Source organism: Empidonax traillii, unplaced genomic scaffold (assembly GCF_003031625.1).
Source record: "Empidonax traillii isolate 1590-97213 ecotype Southwest subspecies unplaced genomic scaffold, ASM303162v1 scaffold361:size2146424, whole genome shotgun sequence".
Lineage (NCBI taxonomy): Eukaryota > Metazoa > Chordata > Aves > Passeriformes > Tyrannidae > Empidonax > Empidonax traillii.
Window position 1 is genome coordinate 1,803,405 of NW_020955554.1, and position 19,628 is coordinate 1,823,032.

General features: G+C 42.2%; 1 protein-coding gene across 4 annotated transcripts in view; it reads right to left on the reverse strand.

The window, feature by feature from the left end:
• The window catches only part of LOC114061802 (septin-2), a 30,487-nt gene that overhangs the window by 2,888 nt on the left and 7,971 nt on the right, over window positions 1-19,628 (reverse strand). For all 4 annotated transcript variants that reach the window (XM_027892599.1, XM_027892595.1, XM_027892598.1 and 1 more), the window contains exons 5-12: window positions 19,243-19,366; window positions 14,982-15,116; window positions 14,404-14,521; window positions 10,555-10,656; window positions 9,607-9,752; window positions 8,574-8,657; window positions 7,594-7,651; window positions 2,858-2,951 (exon numbers count right to left, since the gene is read on the reverse strand). In XM_027892599.1, coding sequence (XP_027748400.1) covers window positions 2,883-2,951; window positions 7,594-7,651; window positions 8,574-8,657; window positions 9,607-9,752; window positions 10,555-10,656; window positions 14,404-14,521; window positions 14,982-15,116; window positions 19,243-19,366 — 836 coding nt within the window. In that variant the 3' untranslated portion in view covers window positions 2,858-2,882. The remainder of the gene's footprint in view (window positions 1-2,857; window positions 2,952-7,593; window positions 7,652-8,573; window positions 8,658-9,606; window positions 9,753-10,554; window positions 10,657-14,403; window positions 14,522-14,981; window positions 15,117-19,242; window positions 19,367-19,628) is intronic.

Genomic DNA, 19,628 nt, shown 5'->3' on the forward strand with positions numbered 1-19,628 from the left:
CGAGAGCAAAGGAGACTGCTGGAAGGAAATCCTCCCTCTGCTCTTCCCACAAACCCTTTAAAGCTGCCCCTCTTCAAAAGGGATCAGCAAACCAGACCTTCCAGTCATCCCATCTGTGTAGCACTTTATGGTAATACAGACCTGTCAGTCTTTTTGGCAAGGTTTTAACACTTTTGAATCATTCTGCAATGCCAGACTCCTCCTAGAGAACCCCAAAGCATCCAGCAATCTCCTCCCCACCCCAAAATACGTCTGAAACCAGAAGTGGGTATTTCACATACTTGGATATCAGCACATTTCATGACCCTACTGCTTATTCTCCAGCTCTCATCTCGGAAGATTTTTACACCATACTTCTCTTTTCCCAAAATACCCCAAAACATCTTCATATCTGTGCTTTATGTAGGGAAAAATATTTTAAGGGACTTTTGAATAAAATAAAAAAATATGTATGTATCCAAAATTAAAAGGAGTGAAAATGGTAAACTTTATATAAACTGTCTATAAAGTCACATAAGATAAGTAAGGGTGCAAAAGAGCAAATGGAAAAGAGACTGTGCTTTCAGTAGCAGAGCTGATCCTTTAAAGTTCTTGTAAAACTAGAACCCGAGAGATGTTCGAGATAAGCTGTGACAGAACAAAAAGATTGATATCAAGTATATTTAAATTTCTCGTCAGTTTGTTCTGTTAACCACTGTGTTAATTACAAGTTTCCTGGTTTCTCTAGAAATAGCGAGTTAAATAAAATACAGCAAATAAACCTGATGGGAATGCTGGAGGTTGAACTCCTCCTAAACTGCAAAGTCAGTTAACATGCATGAAGAAACCTGCCTGAGGGTAAGTTCTGGGTAAGGATTCACTTCACCTATGCCAGGATCATACAGCAGTACCCTGGTTCAGCAGGACTGCAGCTGCAGTTCTGACTGTGCATACTGGCCAGCAAATTACACTAAAAGTCTGTCCATCAGCATCTCAAGGGTAACAAAAAATAACTTCAAAACTCCTTCCTGAAAGCCATCTGTCAAACATGATTTCCACACAGCTGCAGAAATGGAGCTTAGCAAATTCCAAAGGAACAGCAGGACCTCCACGTTCAAATCCTTCTCAAATTTGTCCCCACTCGGTATTTCAGACCAATTAACTTCCTCGAGCTTTAGTTCCACAACAGGATCATGGGAACGCTGAGTTAAATCTGCAAAGCTGTCCTGCTTAGCACACTCAGCGGTGCCAGCTGCACTGCAGGGCAGCAGTGTGAGGTGTCTGCAGAGAACACTTCCCTTGGACACACACACAGCACGCCCTGAACTGTTTGCTTGTGTAGCCATGGCTGCAAATTCAGCCTGGGACAAACTCTGCTGCAGTTCATTTTTATAAACACCATGCCCAGTGCTGTCAGAAGCCGTGGCACACTGGGACTCTGGGCCATCAGTGGCAATACCACATCCCATCAGCCCTCAGATCCCCATTCCACAGCAAAGCCAGGATCCAGGACCTCAAGAAAGAACTCTGAATGTATTTGCACCATTTGCCATCCTCTGCTCTGCACACAACTCTGGACAAGGTTAGTGGACCTACAGTGGGTTTCTTCTTCCTGAATGTGAGTTTAAAGGTGCCACACATGGTTTGTGAGCTGCACAGAGAATTGAGCTCCTTTGCAAAAAACAGTCACAGTCATTTATAGGCTACGTGAGCACTCCTGCAGCAAACAGCCATTTTCACAAGTGCCCAGAGCTTGGCCATGTGATAACAAAACAAAGTCACCAGAAAACCTGGAACCTTCAGTTCAGACTGTAATACTGACAGTACCGAACAGGCTGCCCGGTGAGCAGCTCCTGCCCAGGGAACGAGGGCTGTCTGTCAGACCCTGCTGCTGCCCACACTGCGTGCTCAGCCAGAAAATCATCCTCAGGGTTTACATTTCCAGCTCTGGGAAAGCACTTCTTAGATGGAACTTGGAAGACATGATGTGAAGACTCCTCCATCTTCACCAGTTGGAACTGTGACAGTAAGAAACCTGAGACTGAATTACTTATTTCCCTTAACTACTTCACTCAAAGATCACGGTGAACATACCAATGAAACCATCAACTTCTGCTTAAATCAGAATTCACCGAATAAGTTTATTTCTTAAAGGTTTTTTTCTTCTTTAAGTAAACAGGAAGACTGAAGGTTCAAATAAAGGCAACAAAAAATCTCCTTATTTTAGGCTTGGAATGTTGGCAGCTGCCACAAGGTCATAAGGGATAATATAATCCATTTTATTCAAGCTTTACATTCCACAAGACCAGCAATCACAACTAGAGTATTAAACTGAAGTATTAAGCAACAAGACTCCTCATATCCTTCTGTTTTTCATTCTTGCATTTAAAAGAAAAACTATATCAGAAGGGCTGCATTCTGAAGAAAGAATTAATATTTGCTACAAGAATTCTTTTCTTTGCTCACTCTGATCCCACCTCATACGTCACACACACCACCAAGGGAGTCTGTATTCACCACACCTGACCAGTTTGTCAAATTTTGTTTGGTTCTTTGAGAAAACTGTTATAAATTCAGCAGCCTACATACCCCAAAACACCCTAACTTCTGTTTACATACAAACAAATTAATTTTCTGAGCAGCTTGTGCTAACAGAAACAAAGCCACACGATCAAAAAATAAGCACTGAAGATAAGCATTTACAGGTTTTAAAAGCAGCTGGAAAGGTAACATTTGCACAGATCTCCTTTTCCAGTCTACCCAGAACACCACTCAGTTCTCCCCTGTAAGTACTGCGAGTGCAAGTCCAAAGAGCAAATTAACAATAACCACTGGGAAAGTCTAATTAAGAGGAGTGAACAAGTCAGAAAAGCAGTACCTGGTGCATCCAGCTGTTGCACACCTTAGTCATCCCCAGGCTTCATCCTCATCTGGGCTTGCATCTGGGCAATCATCTCCTGCATGCGGCGCAGCTGGAACAGAGAGACACCCACGTGTTTAGAACAGTGGCAGCACAGGTCCAAAAACCCAGGAAACCACACATCTTTGTCTTCCAGAGAATGCAGATCCTGTTTTCTCCTTCACAAGCTGGAAATGGTCAATAATTCACACAATTGAATATTTTTTTACCCTCTCTCACATTCTTCAGTTCATTACATCTAACTTTCACAAAAGAATACTTATAATGAAAATCAGGCAATCAAGTCCAAATCTTTTGCTGTTTACAGAGCTGTGAATGCACATTTAATCTGCAGTAAGAAAGGCACATCCCTTTGGTGTGCAGACACACACCTGAGTGAGCCGAGGCAGCTCTGCTCTGACACGAGTGCTCGAAGCACAAACCATGGCAGAACACTCAGCCTTTGGCCACCAGAGAACTCGGCAAGGTTTTACCACAGTAACAGCTGAACATGAGACAGGACTGAAAAACTGCTTCAAAAGAGAAACAGACAGATGTTTGGAAAATTTGGAAAGCCAGACTAAACATAAAAAGCACCAGTATTTTTCACATCTAAACAATGATTTTTCCTGGAAATAACTGTTTTCTTAAGGCATTTTCTTTAACACTTATAAATTAGTTTCCATCTCATAAAAGGCCAGTTATACATAATAGTTTTTTTGGTTGGTTGGTTGGTTTGGTTTTGGTTGGGTTTGTTGTTGTTGTTGTTGTTGTTGTTGTTTTTTAAATCACATTAATTAGAACAAATATTCCTAAGAAAGAAGAAAGATCACTAATACAGATTTTCAAAATGTATATGCAAATACCTCTAATTTGGTTTACAAATGACTGGTACTTCCTTCCAAATGCAGGTGGGGAAGCTTCACATAGAGAACTACAAATGTCCTGTCTTACAGACTGGGGAGGAAATAGGCTACTCTTTCCATGCACACTGTATAAAATAGGAGTCTGTCTCAATTTGGAGGGCATGTACAAATTTGAGGCTTGTACAGCAAGTTGTCAGCTTATTTAAGTAGTTAGAGAATTGCTTTCAGTTATTTTCAAGGAGGTCAGGGGGGAATTCTGACTCAAAAAGCACCGTGTTTAAACAATCCTACTGTACTTTCATCCACATTAACTACTGTGACAATCATCACTGCATCAGATTCAATACTGAGGAATCTGAGACAAACACTTGATTGCATGTATGTGGGGCTGAGCTGTTGGTTTGGGTTGATTGAAAAAAAACCACAACATAAAAAAAAATCACCAAACAACAAAACAAACATCACAGAACAGAAAAAATTAACTGCAGGTGCCCTTATCACTTTTCCTTGCCTGGTCTCAGATACAGATTTAGGAAATAGTAGGAAACTGAAGATTAACTAAAGAGTAAAAAACAGATTGCAGCATAGCCAGCAGTAACAGAGCTTGCCCAGAACTAGCTGGCTTATGTACTTATCCTCTTGCTGCAGCACAGGGTTCAGGAGAGGCTAATTCAGGTTCCTGTGACTGCAGCAGAGATGCCCTCTGACAAGAGGAGATTCACACAGCAACAGCATGAGATACAGCTAAGTCTGCAAGGATTATTACAAACCCATCCACATCTTTCTGCTAAATACTTAAAAAGCTCCTGATCAGAAAGATGGCATAATGCTGCACGAAGAAGGAAAGAAAAGCAGAAAGTTTCAGAAGTGAGAGTTGCATTGATCTCATGATACAATAAAAAAGAAGTTTCAAAGATCCATTTGTAAAAGTGTAAGACACCTGCTCTTTTGAAGTGCCTCTCTGCAGATGTGCCACCAGAATAAAACCAGCTTTTGGGAAGCTCTCCTACTTGAGCTTTCCCAAGAGCACTCCAAGCTGAGCATGAAACATTCCCAAAATAGCAGCCATTGGATAATGAGAGGGGAAGATATTGCTGCCCAAGTATTACGGTGATTGCTCAAACACAGAACTCTGCTAACAGCCAACATCATCCTGTAGCACTTCAGTGCAGCATTGAGACTCACATTTTCTAAACCTTAATGGATAAAAATACACCCATACCATGAGGGAAATCAGGTGCTGCACGTGACACAGATGTAAGAAGCACAAAAAACCCAGAGACCTGCTCTGCTCTAACGTTGATAATTGTAACAGATTGTCCTTTTCCATTCTCTTGGGCAGCTGGTGAGACCAACTAGTGAAGTAGGCAGTGACCCACACACACTCCTCACACCCTCCCCCGGGCCACTGCTGTCCCCTCTCTGACTCCCACACCGGCCCAGGGCTCCTCATCCCATCTGCCAAAGGGTTAAACAACTCACAGAGTGGACGGACAGGAGAAAACAATCTCAGCACTGTGGTTCACTCTGCCACACTCAGCCCAGTGCTGACCACCTGCACTGGGAGCAGGGGAGTGGTCTGCCCAAAGCCTCAGGACAGCTCACTGGAGAAACCAGAGAAAGCTTATTCCTTGCTGTTTTCATGGAATCACAGCCTGACTGCGCTCTGGAAGTACCACCTCTCAAAACTTTGAAAGGCTTTTATTAGGAGATGTTTTCAGAGGAGGAATAATATGGCACAAAACTGCACACTTTAAGTTTGTGCCCATTTGCACTACAACATCAAAATAATCTGTACTGCAGCATATTTACAGTGAGGAACATGAATGTCTTTATTCTTATTTTCACTTCCCGCCTCAGAAAAACAGGTCATCACTTGCAAATGAGCAAAATCACAAGAAGATGGAGCAGTAAATCCAAAATGATAGATCAGCGATTCCAGATTGCTGAACTGGGGACCACATCCTTGGGCATAATAAAAGATCATTTAGCAAAAGTGATGCCTTGATAAAGATGATCCTGGCACTTGCCCAAGCATTCATTCCTTCCAAGGTTATATAAACCTCACAGAACTGTAAATAGAACTTCAAGCACCGTTACTGATGGGAATGCAAAACAGGAGGGGAAATGGATATTTGTTTTCTCTGTGAAGGCCATGGAATGCAAGCCCATTTCCTCTGTGCCTCTTTCCTCCCCAGATTTTTCCCAGTCTGAACCTGAGGGATGGCTTTGAGATGAAGGGACTTCATACCGGCTTATCTACAGAGGATTCAGCAAAGCCTCTTGATCTCTCTGGGACAGCAGAATGCAGAAGTTAAAAAAGTATTTGTTTTTTCAAGTTCTAACCTAATCCTCTGCAACTTCAGCAGCAATTATTCAGAGATGATTAGCCCCAGAGGAAACTTCCAAAGACTGTCCTCCAAGAAATTCAGAATTTCACCCTTTAGCCATGTTACACAAAGACATATTTCATATTATATATGTATATGGGTGTGTATATACATCCAAAACTCCATCTGTACATTCACAGAGTGGTCAGAATAGACCAGGAAATAATAATGTGCCTGCCCTAGCAAAGGAAATGGTTATAGGAGAATTTTTTCAGACATAAGTCTTAAATAGTTCTGAAGGATACCCAAGTTTCCACTTAACTCTTAGACATGTATGATCTATGAAGTTCAAATAACAGGAGAAACAGCCATGCCTTAAAATCTTCAAGTCTACTGCCTGAATCTTGGAAGCACTAAGGAGAAAAAAGCATTTTCCAGAACTGCTGCTGACAGTTCCCAAGCCCCCGGGACTGGCTCGGCTGAGGGGCTGCTGCTCTGCACACACAGCACTCCTGGGAGGGCACAGCCACCACAGTGCTTGTGCTGCACAGTGGAGTTCCACCGTGATAAACACACAGCTCACTCATGTTATTAAACACCGTGATAATGAGCTGCTGCTGCATTTCCTTTTAGGAATACTTTTTGCTATTTATGTCAATATGCCATGGTTAGCCAAGAGCTACCCAGGGTTAGCTATTTTTAAATATGGATGCCATAAAGGAAGAAGGAAATGCACGGACCAAAGTAACAACATTTCAAAAATTTCCATGTATGGGAGTCATTCTTTCACCTCAGAAACACATAAAACTGCTTGCAGCTCTTTATTTCTTACTCCAAATCACTGCACATATGTACTGATCTTTTAAATCACACCTTCCTGCATTTAGGGACATGGATCCAAGCTGAATTGGGTAAAAGAAGGATAAACACTAAAAAACCCCACTAATGCTAAGTTGAAAGGCCTGGCATTAACTTGGAACCAGAGAGAGAAATCAGAGTTTGAAAACACCAAATCCATAAGCTGAAGATGCAACAGAAATACTATTAAGTCCAGACTGAGATGAAAAAACACATTTATTTTATCATGGAATTTTTGAGACTCAGCAGCCTTTTCCTACTCCATAACCACAAGCCATGAGAAGAAATGTACTGGTAATGTGCTTGCAGTGAGCACATGCACATCTGAAGTGACATCAGGCTGTCAGTCTATCCCAACACACTGCTTAAAGCAGCGTGTGTCACTGACAAACACAAACTGATTCCAATATTTAAAACAGCAAATATCCTGATGGAAAAGTAGCATTCAAATGGGAAGTGAGAAATATCCTGCCTAGCACCAGGAGCCCCCGTGCTGCCTGCCATCCCATGCACCTGCCTGCACACAGAACCCTGCATGGGCAGCTGCAGTGCTCAGCCTGGGCTGTCACTGTGCACAGCTCAGCTGGACACCCTGTCAGGAGAACAGACAGTGGAGCACAGCATGTTACACTAAACAACAGTTTTAGAAGCTCCCTCTTACCTCAGCCTCCTTCTGCTGCAGGATTCTGTCCTTGTCTACCACTTCCTCTTCAACAGGCCTAGTGAAGAAAAGAATGCATTGATAGTATAAAACACAGAAGGAAAAATCTCTTCAAGGCTCATGTTTCAGTTAATGTAACATCAGCAAAGCCTCCATGTGTCTGCACAGGGGAGACATTCTCGAACTCACGCTTCCCTTCTGTGAAAGGCCATCTTCACCTCACAAGCTCCTGCTATTCACTCTCTGTTTCTTAAAATTCAATTCCTTCACTGCTATATGGATTTTTTTTGCAATTTAATGAAGAGATTTCCCCCACTATCTACCCATGGTACAAAAATCAAACCAATAAAAAGCTGTGCAGGTCATTTCCTTTTTTTCTTTAAGATCCAAATGCTTTGCTAAATACTTAAAGAACAAGTGCAGTACGGACCAGTTGCTATCCATAACGATGCAGCAAAGGTAGATGCATTTTTTTGGCATTAACTTGCCAAGGACAGACATCTCACTAGGAAGAAAAAAAAGAAAAAATAAACTCCATAAAACCCACACACATTATCAGAAAATTTTGATTGGTCTGAACTCCTCTCTTCAGCTATTACGTGAAGGAGCAAGAGAACAGCCACCATGGCAGTCCTGCAATAACTGGAGAAGCACTGTCCTCCCTCATCAGATAATCTGTACCTTTAAATGTGCCCCTCCTGTTTACTTTCTCCAAGCAGACATCATTTAATAAAAACCTATCTTGCTTGCAGCACACTTCTTGACCACATTCCAATTGAAAGCACAGAGAAAAGGGAATGGGTGCAGAACAAGCAGCCATTTGGAAGCACAGCCCCTTGCTGTGATTTACTCCTCTTCCAGAGGAGTGTTTCATACAAGTTTCTCGTGAGAAATAACTAGTTACAGGTGGGATCAGTCGAGAGGAAGAGCCAGTGCAGTGTCCCAGTGGAAGAAGAGACTCCCAGGCAGCACCCACTCACTTGCCAGTGCGTTTCAGCCTCTCCGAACGGAAGTTCTCGTAGTGCAAGTCTTGGGTCACCTCCTGCAGGTCCTGCATGTGTGTTCTGGAACATGCAAAGGGTTACTGAACACTCTGTCCTTCTCAGCAAAGGAAAGAAAATCCCCCCTTTTATCCTCTATTTCTGTTTTACCTAAGGGATGCATTCACCAGAACAGTAAACCCTTACAGACCAAGCCCCCATAAAGCCCCAGAACTCTGCTGTCACACTCCCTGGTCTTTAATTCACACCTCAGTGCCCCAGCACTGTTCTCCCCAGACCCAAAGCATGCTGTGGTCTTTGCAGCAATAACAACCTTGCAAAGACAGTTATTCCGAAAAATCCTTTCATTCCTAAAGGATCTTATGACTCTGAAGTGCTGTTAAGTATAATCTGTAACTGAGAACTGGGTGGAGCTCCTCGGCTGACTCAACAGCTGACACCACCTAACGATTCCCAATTGCCAAGGAAAAGAAAACCCCATTGCTCCCAATGCCCAGCAGAGGGCAATCCCTGCCCAGCCAGGCTGAATTTGGAACCACACTAAGGAATTCCATGTCCAACAACAGCATAACATCACTTTTTTAAAAAAAATCCCTGAAACCCATTTACGCAGGCAGAATATCCGTATCAGCTGCAATCAGAAAGGGGAGGGGCCTCACGTGTAACAAAGGGCTTCCTACGCTGCCAGGAAAACTGCACTTGGCTTTTAGGAATGCTTTTCACTTGGAATAATATTTTAAAAGCCTCCCTGCCCCGCTGTAACAAAACTTCAACTGAAATGTAAAGCCACCAAATCAGTTCACACAAAGGCATAAACCCACATGTATCTGGCAACGTAAAATACAGAGAATATTTTCTGAAGTGGGAGATCAGAGGATACAGCAGGGGACTAAAACCTCACTCTGCAGTGCCATGAGAGCTGGTTGTGAGTGAAGGAATTCACGCTGCTGTAGCTGCAGTCACTGTCACAGTTAGGTCAGCACCGGGACGGGATCGCTGCCCCGTTACTCACACGAGCATCGTGCGCAGCTTGAGGAAATCGTTGTGCTCTGGATTTTCAACCTCAACCACTCCCCAGGGATACAGGCGGCCTCGGATTTTTTTCCCCTTCACCTCAATTAGTTGGTTGGATCCAATAACAGCAAAGGGAATGCTTGCCTAGTTGAGACAGAGAAGAACAAGTTACTGGTTTGATTTTTCGTTGATTTCTGTACTTTGTCTTTTTTTAAAGAAAGCACGAAGACTTAAGGAACAGACAGGAGAGGGGGGAAAGAAATGTTGACAATGCTGTCTGCTAAAATCCTTCCACATCAGAAAAGCAACAAATCTTATTCCAGGCAACACTACCTCTCCTAATGAGCACCTGTAGCTTTGTTAGAATCAGTCTGAACAGAGGCACAGCAGGAAATGATGCTGTGCTTTAGGAACTTGAGGAACACTGGACTGCTGTTGGAGTACAGTCTGGGCAGAATGTGTCACCTGGCACAGCCTGCCTGGAGCACAGGCCTGCCTGGAGCACAGCCAACACTAACACTTCACATACAGGCTGAAGGACTGGACAGGGATTGCAGATACATTCTTCTACTTCTGCAAGTACCACAGCACAAGGAGGAAATGACTTCAGTAAAACCGTTATTATCTGATCGAACAGCAGAAAGTTGTTAATTAGTACACAACCATAACACTCTCTCCCTGTGTGCCTGTTAAAATGTTTGAGTCACAACACAGACTGCAAATAACAGTTCTTGGTGAACACTGGCTTTTCCCTTAGAAGAGAAGAGAAAGTCACAACACTACCTTTGGAATTCTGATGAAACAAAGATTGGAAGAAAAATTATTACAATTCAGAGTCAATATCCAAAGAAAACTGGAATTTTCAACACCTTGTAAAAGTGCCCTTAGGCATACTGTAGATTGAAGAACTACTGCAGCAAAATAATAAATTAGGAGTGAAACTTGCCTTTAAAACTCTAGTTTGCTCTTTAAACTCCTCATCTTCATCAGAATCTGCATCAGGGAGCTGATAAATCCTAATGCCATGTTCAGAAATCTCATCCAGAACCTGAAAGTTTACCAAAAAAAAATAATAAATTCTTTTTTTATCAAGAGATATTCAGTTAAAAACATCTATCACTGATTTACTAGTCTGTCACAAATATGCACCTGATTCAGTGTCCAAAGTGCCAAATAACACAGGCTTAAAGAAGGGACATTAGTTCCAGCATCAAAACCACTCACCCCATGTCAAAGTATATTTTTGTGCATTTGATGTGTACAAAAATTTAAAAGACAGCTCCGAATGCCTCTTGAATCAAAAAAGACAAAAGCTGATTATCCACTTAAAACTAGAGAAAGTCATTAAAAATGAGAGCATGAAGAGTGCTGAGGTTCCACAGGGCCTCTCTCCAAAGGCAGCTTGGATGTTTCAGCAGAAAAGGTGAACTCTGCAAACTTCCTAGAGCAGTTTTCCCTCAGGAGCTGCAGCTGTGACCCCGCAAACAGCACCTGGGCCAAGCAGCTGCACTACTGCACCAGTGAACTCTGAGAGGGGACACGGTTTGGGCTTGGAGGTCACTGTAAAAACATTCAGCAAGTCTGTGATGCCATTACTACACATACAACTGCAGATTAACTCCACAACACAAGTACAAGCAGACTTCAAACAGATGAGAGTCTCAATGAGCCTCCTCTGGCTCCTGTTGGGTTCCCCATCCTCTGTCGTGATGGCAGCCAACAGCTACGGTGTACATGAAACTTGTCCAACCAGAACGTGATTATCAAACAGCTGTTTAAAATCAAGCAATTCTCCAGACCATCAGAAGAGGAAAGACCATGTATGAAGCACAGCTATTCCCCTGACAGTGTTTTCCTGCCAGGTATACAAACATCCCCCGCACTCACACGCTGAATAAAACATCGTGAGCCTCCCCCTACACAGAGAGCAGTATTTTTTAAAGAAAGAAAGATGAGAATAAGTGTTGCCAAGAAGCAATTATCAGCTACCTTGACACAATGGCATTTAACTCAGTGCATGTCGTTACTTTCTGCAAAATGGGAGAGAATTAAACTGTCATCAAATGACAATAAAAGATGCACAGCTGGGACAGGTGGGGCAGTGCTGCAGTGTGATGATGCCTTTCAGCTGCATAAAACAAGAAAGCACATTTAACCTGCCCGAGATCTTCAAGATAAAATGCAAGTGAAACAATAACGGGAAAGCCAACAGCAAGGGGTGCTAGAATAATATATTACAGCTGTTAAACCTAGTGCTTTCCTGAAAGGAAAAAGAATTGCAATAAAAACAAACTGTATTTTATGGGCCTAACAATGAAACAGCATTTTGCTTCTTCAAATCTGAATTTTATTGGCCTCAGAGGATTCTGTGTTCTTAAAGATTAGCCTTCCCATGGGAAATTAAAAAAAAAAATCAAAATATTAGTTCCCCTCTCATGAAGTCATTCTTTTGAGCATGTTTCCTTAGCAGCCTTGCATGGCACAGCTTGTGAAACTGCCCTGCATTTCTTCCCACTCAAGAGTTTTAAAAAATAACTTTGAATTCCAGAAAGCCCAAACAGGAATTACTCCAAGCTGGGTTTCCTCTGCAAGCACCATAAGCTAATCTTGCTGCTCAGTCCACAGCGGCAAAACAAAAACATTCGACTTCAGATTGACGGCCAAATGGCAGAAACATCTAAAAAAAGGACGGCTTCAAGCTGCGTCAGCAAAGCAGCACTTTGATTCCTACTCTTGATTAGAGACTCTGCTGGCCAAGAGGCTTTGAGTTAGAACAATATACAGTAGCTTGGACTTTCAAAGCTTTGGAACCACATTATACATCTGACTTAATATAAACTCAGTTTGCAGAGTGACCTTTGCCAGTAGTACAAAAATAATGAAAGCTTGTTTACCTGTTTCCTAACCACTCCCTCAGAACTACAGATGCCATTCAGCTCCCTGTGCTCAGACAATGCTTAAATGTGGTGTCCATATGGCCAAGGTAAGACTGTTTTAGAGATTAGTTAGTTAAAAGTAACTTTGCTCCAACTAGAAAGAGCTGGACGTGGATTAGCACTGAATATGGTCACAAGAAGTTGCCTTCAAATCAATCTGTTCATCACAGGATATGTAAAGTGGGATTCATCCCCATCTTCCACAGCAAATGTACACCATAAACCTTCAATCTAACATTACTCACAGAACTGCACTGAAAAATAAGCAATTGCCAATTCATTGGGAAATGTTTGTTTGCCCCGCTGCCCCGTTTCAGCTACAGTCCAGTGTTAACAACACCGAGAGGCCTCTGTCAAACAGCTCATCCACCATGCTGTGCTTCACCCTCAGACAAACCATCAAGCAGCAGATAAAAAGAGCACAGATAAGAGTCCCCAAAAAATTACAGCAAGTATTGAAACCTAGCAAGACTATGTTCTCTTTATTTCACCTAAGAACTGCTTTTGTGAAAGATGACTGTAGCTAGAACCTATTTAATTCAGTTTATTTTACGTACTTGAACTGTTAGAGCAGAACATTCAAATTTCCAGTGAATTATATTGTAAATTATTAATGTTCCACTTAAATGCCTCCTTAAAATCTTTCAACTTCATTCTGGTCCCAAATGCTGAGCTGACAAGCAAGCACCTATGAAAAGTGAGCTGAAGTACACTGCTGAAAGACCAAATACAGTTCCTTTACAAAAAGCAGCAGCTCCACAAACAATATTACTCTGAGATAAAAGTCTTTCACCAAGTGGGTACAGACACAGAAAAAGAAAGGCAAAACCCAGCATAATCAGCCACATTCCTGCTTTAAGACTTCCCTGAGACTTCTTTCAATTTGCACACAGTGCACCTGTCATTTCCTTACAGCATTTGTGGAGGAACAAAACAGGAGCTCGAGAGCCTGGACAGAATTTCTCCCAGCAAGATCTAGAGGTCCTTTTTATCTCAATCAATGGACTGTTTTTAATTTCCTTCCTCCTTTCACCTCGTTGCCCATATGCTGGTCACTCCTCTATAAATACCTCTCCCCCCCTTCAGTGGATGTTTGTCTTTGCAGACAAGGCTCATTCAGTCACAACTGTCCCCACTTTAACTTCCTCGGAGAGAGGATTTATTCCATTTCTCGGGCAAGTTTTGTGACATCACTGAGCTTTATACAAACACAACAGCAATGCCAGCAGTGCCTCACCTTGCCAAACTGCACTACCCATGCTCACACCTGTCACTGTGGCACTGGTTCACTCCAAAGAGCCCCAAACAAATCTTCTCACTCGGGGTTTATTCAGCCAATGTGCTGATTTGCAGGCATGATTTTAACTATACTGTTTCCCCAGTTACATGAAACTGTAGTGCCTCTTCAAGGAAGCAGAAAAGCACTCCCACAAGAAAGCCCTTGGAATAAAATCAGTAACATCTAAAGGCCTATGGAAAGCCAGAGGATCACAATCAAAACAACTGTCATGAAATGTAATACAGAAGATTAAGATGTAATCTTACCATGAAAAGGTTTCCTTTGGTGTAAAATACATTCCAAAGGTACTAATTATCTCTACTCAAGGGGTAAGTTATTAAACTCGTATAAATTCACAGGATTGTAGGGTTTGAATCTGTTAAGACGTCACAAGTTCATGTATTGGGTCTGCATCAACTGGTAAAGCACATCAGCCTCCAGTGATGATTTCCCACCCCACACTTCCTGAACATTATGTCCTTGCCCCATAACATTCCCTTCTCTTTAGTTTGAAATCACTTTCTATTTGGCTTTAACACTGCATGGGCTGCTCTGTTCCCCTGATCAGTGTTAGACCTACTCTTCTCTTCAGCCTCTCCCTCTCCTTCAGCGTCAGTGTGTCAGCCTTGGCAATCACAGGCACGATGTTGACTTTTCCATGGAGGGCCTTCATGAACTCTACATCCAATGGCTTCAGCCTGCCAACAAACAGAAACAAATATTTTAAAAAGGCACGGAGTTTTGTGGTGTTTGCTTTTTTAACAGACTGAACGTATCAAAAACTATTTCCAATGTCTACATAAACAGTATCTCCATAACAAATGAAGTCAGTGCCCTTTGCTTATCACCTTGGTTGTGTAAAGCTAGAGTTGTAATTAAAATTGCCACTATAAGATAAACTGCATATTAAAAGTGCTTATGTTTCTGGGTGATAAACCAGAATATTAGTACTGACTGATTTAAGACAATATTAAAAGTCAGAAAGGGGACAAAGGAGAGGAGAGCATTAATCCCCAAAAGACCATTTTAATTGCATTGGCTTACTGACAGGTTGGGAAGCAACTCAATGAACAGCTGAGTTACCAGTCCAGGTAATGAACAGAGTTATGAGCAAGCTATAATCCCCTAAAATGCAAAAGCTCCAGAGTGTTCTCTTACCCGTGCCCAAAAGGAGAGATGAAGTAAAAGCAGCAGTGCACTCTGTTGTCTATGATGTGGCGCCTGTTCAGCCCACTCTCATCGTGCAGGTACCGCTCAAACTGGTTGTCGATGTACTGGATAATTGTTTTGAAGCTGTGGTATGGAGGAGGGGGGAGAGAGAGGCATCTTACATCAGCCTTCAGATAATAAAAGAAGAATCATGAAAATATAAGAACAGCAGGAGAATCACACTTTTATTAAAAACATTTCTGTTACAAAAAAATTCAACTTCCTAGCATTGTACCTAGTACTGAGGGAAAATATTTTGGTAATGCCAAAAGATGTTTTCCTAACAACCATCAAGTGGCTACTTCTGCCCAGAGCCACGTTGTTCACTGCATAGAGTTCAAGTGCAAGCTCAGAAAAAAGCACTCAGTGCTGAGACAACACAGGCAGGAACAGAAGACTGAGGATTTTTCTGCCTTTTTTTCTGGGGGCAGGGGATGAGGATTTGTTTTTAGACCAGCTGACAAATGACATATCCCGGATATCCTCTTCACTTACAGCCCTGACCCTAGAACCAGGTTTCTGCAGTTACCTATGAAAATTCTGGTATTCCAGTCTGTTTGAATGAAGTACATTTGCAAGTCATGCACTTAAGCATCACATGATTTATTAAGCTAGTTTTGTTACCTTACAGAATCCTTGTCTGTTGACAAAGAAAAGTAATTCCTACTTAGCTGAAGGCAATTTAAAATATTCCCTACAAAGAAGTAAAGGAACACAAAATCTGATGACACTGATTACTGAGATGCAAAGAGCAGTGACTAGAGAGAGAAAGCACAATGCATCACTAAGGAGATCGTTTTAAGCTATTCCAGAGCATGCAGACACCTGCAAACATCATTAACACAAAAGGACACTTTATATCAAGTACTGGAGGGGAAGGGAAATGAACACACAGATGGAGATAAGATTAGGCAGATGACTGCGTGTCATGAACATGGCTTAAACTACTTGGGGAAAAACTACGTAGGGAGCTTGACTTGAAAAATAGGAATGTCCACATTTCTGCTGCTGAGAAAGCGCAAACTGGACCGAGACATTTAAGGGGGAAACAGACAAGATAAAGAAAAAACAATCAGTGATCTGGCAAAGGAACACAGAATGCTGGCAAACTCTGCAACAGGCAGCAACGGGCAACCCAGGCTGCATGGCTGGAAAGATGACAGTCAATGAAAGTAACGACAGGAGAGGTCCTGGAGGGAATTCGATTTTCCAGAGTTGAGTAAGCTTTTGGACTGAGAAGGAATAAATCCACAGCAGCATATATATATATATATATATATATATATATATATATATATATATATATACACACACACACATTTAATCTTTGCAGGATTTGGCTGTCCTAAGTCATACTACAGAGGACACCACAGCAAAACATGGAATTTATGGGGTTTGACCTTAGTGCTGCTCTTTTAAAAGCCAGCATCTTGATACATAAACGGGTTGAAATACAGCAACACAGTTTATGTTCCTGTTGATCTTTGATCCTCTTAGCTGGTAAAGGGTAATGAGACTGAAGACATACAAAAATCAGGTCAGAAAGCAAGCACTAACAATGGAAAGAACTCTCACCCGTTTCTCTGGCACTATCAGTGGTTTACGTGCAGTTCTCTAGCTCTAACAGCTATAACTTTCCCAACAAATACGGTGTTAGTGTCCTGTACCTCCTGACTTCCGGGAAACACCTGGCTGATACCCCAGTGCTGTCATTACTGAGGAGACAGCACATCCTGGACTGGAACACCAACAACACAACCACTGCATTTAAACCCACTGGGGGAAAATGAACAATATTATCAACCTGCCAAACCCCACAGAATATCATTTAAGCCAGCTTAAAAAACCCCAAAGTTTAGCATCAGCCAGAGAGCAGCTCTCCAAGAATGACCTGTGACACTGCAAGCAAGGTGAAACAAAGCGTACAATCAGCACTATCTAACAAGTTCACCTGTAGACTGGTTGTGTCAGCCCTCCTCTGGAGGCCAGACTGCACAAAATCTGTGCATCAAGCAACTTTTTTCCTCCCCTGATTAGATCCTCTCTCTCCTGTCTCATGAGAGATGTTACCCCAAGGACATGCTCCTCTCGTGACCCCTACGTACTTTTGCATGGCCAAGACGTCGAATGCGTCAAACCTCCAACCACCAAGAACTCTGCTGATCTCCAAACATGCTTAAACTGCTGCCATGAGCAATTCTAGGGGTGCTCTGACTGTAGAATACAGAACTAACACTGAAGCTTCACACAGCATCTAAAAAATTATCCCTGTGGTTAACTGTGGTTCTCCTCCACCTTCCCTTACAGGCTGTTTAAAGTACAATGATGTCTGTTCAAAAATAGCCTTAGTAAATTCATCACCCTGACAAACAAATCGCATGCACAAATTGCGGCCTTCCCAAAAAAAGGGCTTCATAAATCTTGGATCACGATCAGTACCATCTACCGGTTAACCGTGACTGCAGGAAATGCTCCTGAATACAAACTGGAGTTCAACAGCACGAACTTGCTCCTTCCTCTGAACTACCAAGGAAGGAAGGTGGCTGCACTGAGTTTGTCTTCGCTGCAGATCAGAACAAAGGGTCTGTCCATCTGAGTCCCTGGGACATCCTGGAAAGATTAACAGACTTGGTCAAATATGACTCACAGTCTTTTTGTGTGACATAAGAAAGTTCGACTAAAGAGGTGTCATTAACTGCATCTTTTTGTTTTGTAGTAAGCAAGCAAGCACTACTTGTTCCTGTCGTGTATTTTGATGTTTAAGATTTGCCCCAGAAAACCACGCACAAAACAGTAAATTTTTCTCGTGGGTCTGAATCACCACGCAGGGACTCTATTCAGCAAACCTCCAAAGAGAAAGGGGGAAAATCCCAACACGTAGGTCTCTAAGAAACATCTTGAGAGAATAAACAAAGGGCATTAGAACACAATCAACAGGAAGAGCTCTCAGTAACACAATGCACAGGCTGCTCAGCTCTGGCTCCAGCGGAAGGAAGCTCTAGTCAACAGTGCACAAAATAAGCAAGACCATGGTGCAGTCCAGAAAGATGCCTTTGTGCTATTCCAAAAGTTCTTTTTTTTTTTTTCAACTTACTGAAGTAGGAAAAGTGGGAGGAAAATAAAAATCTCACTAGAGCTTCACTTTCAAACTTTCATTTAATGTCTTATGGAACTTCCCTGCCCTCACTTTTGCTGTGTTCCTACATACATAGCCTAGAAAGAAGAGAAAAGCCCTGATCACAGTGTTCTTCAGAACGCTGCAGGTAACACAGCATTCTGTCAGTGCAGGACTACAGCACAGTCTAGTAGCATTACAGATATTTATTTTATCAGGTGATCTTGAACTCATACTGAAGGACTCTAGTCAATCTGTATTAGTTTTATGCCTCCTCCCCCTGCACAGTGACACTGTTTGCCTTTGGTTTACCACCACCGCCAGAAAAAAGTGTCAGATGTCAATGGTTAAGCAAAATATTATTAGCACTTCTTAAAAGACAATCATGTGGACATTCAAAATTCAGCTTCTAGTTGCACTGGAGCAATTCAGGCATCCTCGTGAGCACAGTAATACATTTCATCTTTACTTGAAAAGAGTTATCAGTTTTCCATGGCAGAGGTGAATAATTGCCTGAGTATGATTATTTGGAAATTACATTTTGTTACAAACTGCCCAGTTCCTTCCTAGCTATTTTGTCTTTTTTCACAACCTTTATGCTAAAGCAATTATGTATGTTGTGTAGTGGATCTGTTGACAATTACTTCAGCCTTTGAAGACCACCAGCAGTATTTAGCCCAGAGAGAGCTAAGTAGTAACTTCACCATAAAAAAATAACAGCAGCCACCCAAATTGCTAATAGTACATATAAACGACAGGGAATGAAAAGTACTGTCTTAAAAACATGGAAACTGGATGGCCAGAGACACAGAAAGTCAAAGACAAACAGAAAATTCCCGCCCTTCTGAATTCCACCCTGTTGGAATGGCCATGGAGACAAAGAGCTGACTGCAGATGTCAGAGAGCCTTCCTGGAGGAAAGGCCATTCCTTTTGAGGCAGAACCATCCAGAGCCTAGAGAACCCCAACCAAACCTCCTAAAAACCGGAGACAGCGGTTAGGAAATTGAAAGTGGGAGTTGCAGAACGTCACAGACACTGGAGCAGAGCTTGTGAAGACACACACTCTATTAACAAAGCAGCATTTCCACACATACCAGTCCTGGCTGTTAATGGCATCTCCATATCCTGGTGTGTCAACTACTGTTAAACGCAGCTTCACCCCTCGCTCCTCTATCTCTACTGTGGAAGCTTCGATTTGAACTGTCCTCTCTATTTTCTCTAAAATAAAGGAACATTGGCATTGTTATTACACCTATCCACTGCTGCAGAAACCCCAACAGAGGAGGAGCTGCCATCTGGAGAGTGTTGGAACCTACACAACATGAAATACTTTAAAAAAAGAGAACAAGCTGGCAGGTCAAATTGAACACCGCGTTTTTGTAAATAGAAGGCAGCAATGCACTAAAAGGGGGGTTACTCATAACCATGTGCAAAAATAAAGTTTGAATACTCAAAAGCATGCTGGACTGTCAAAAGGCAG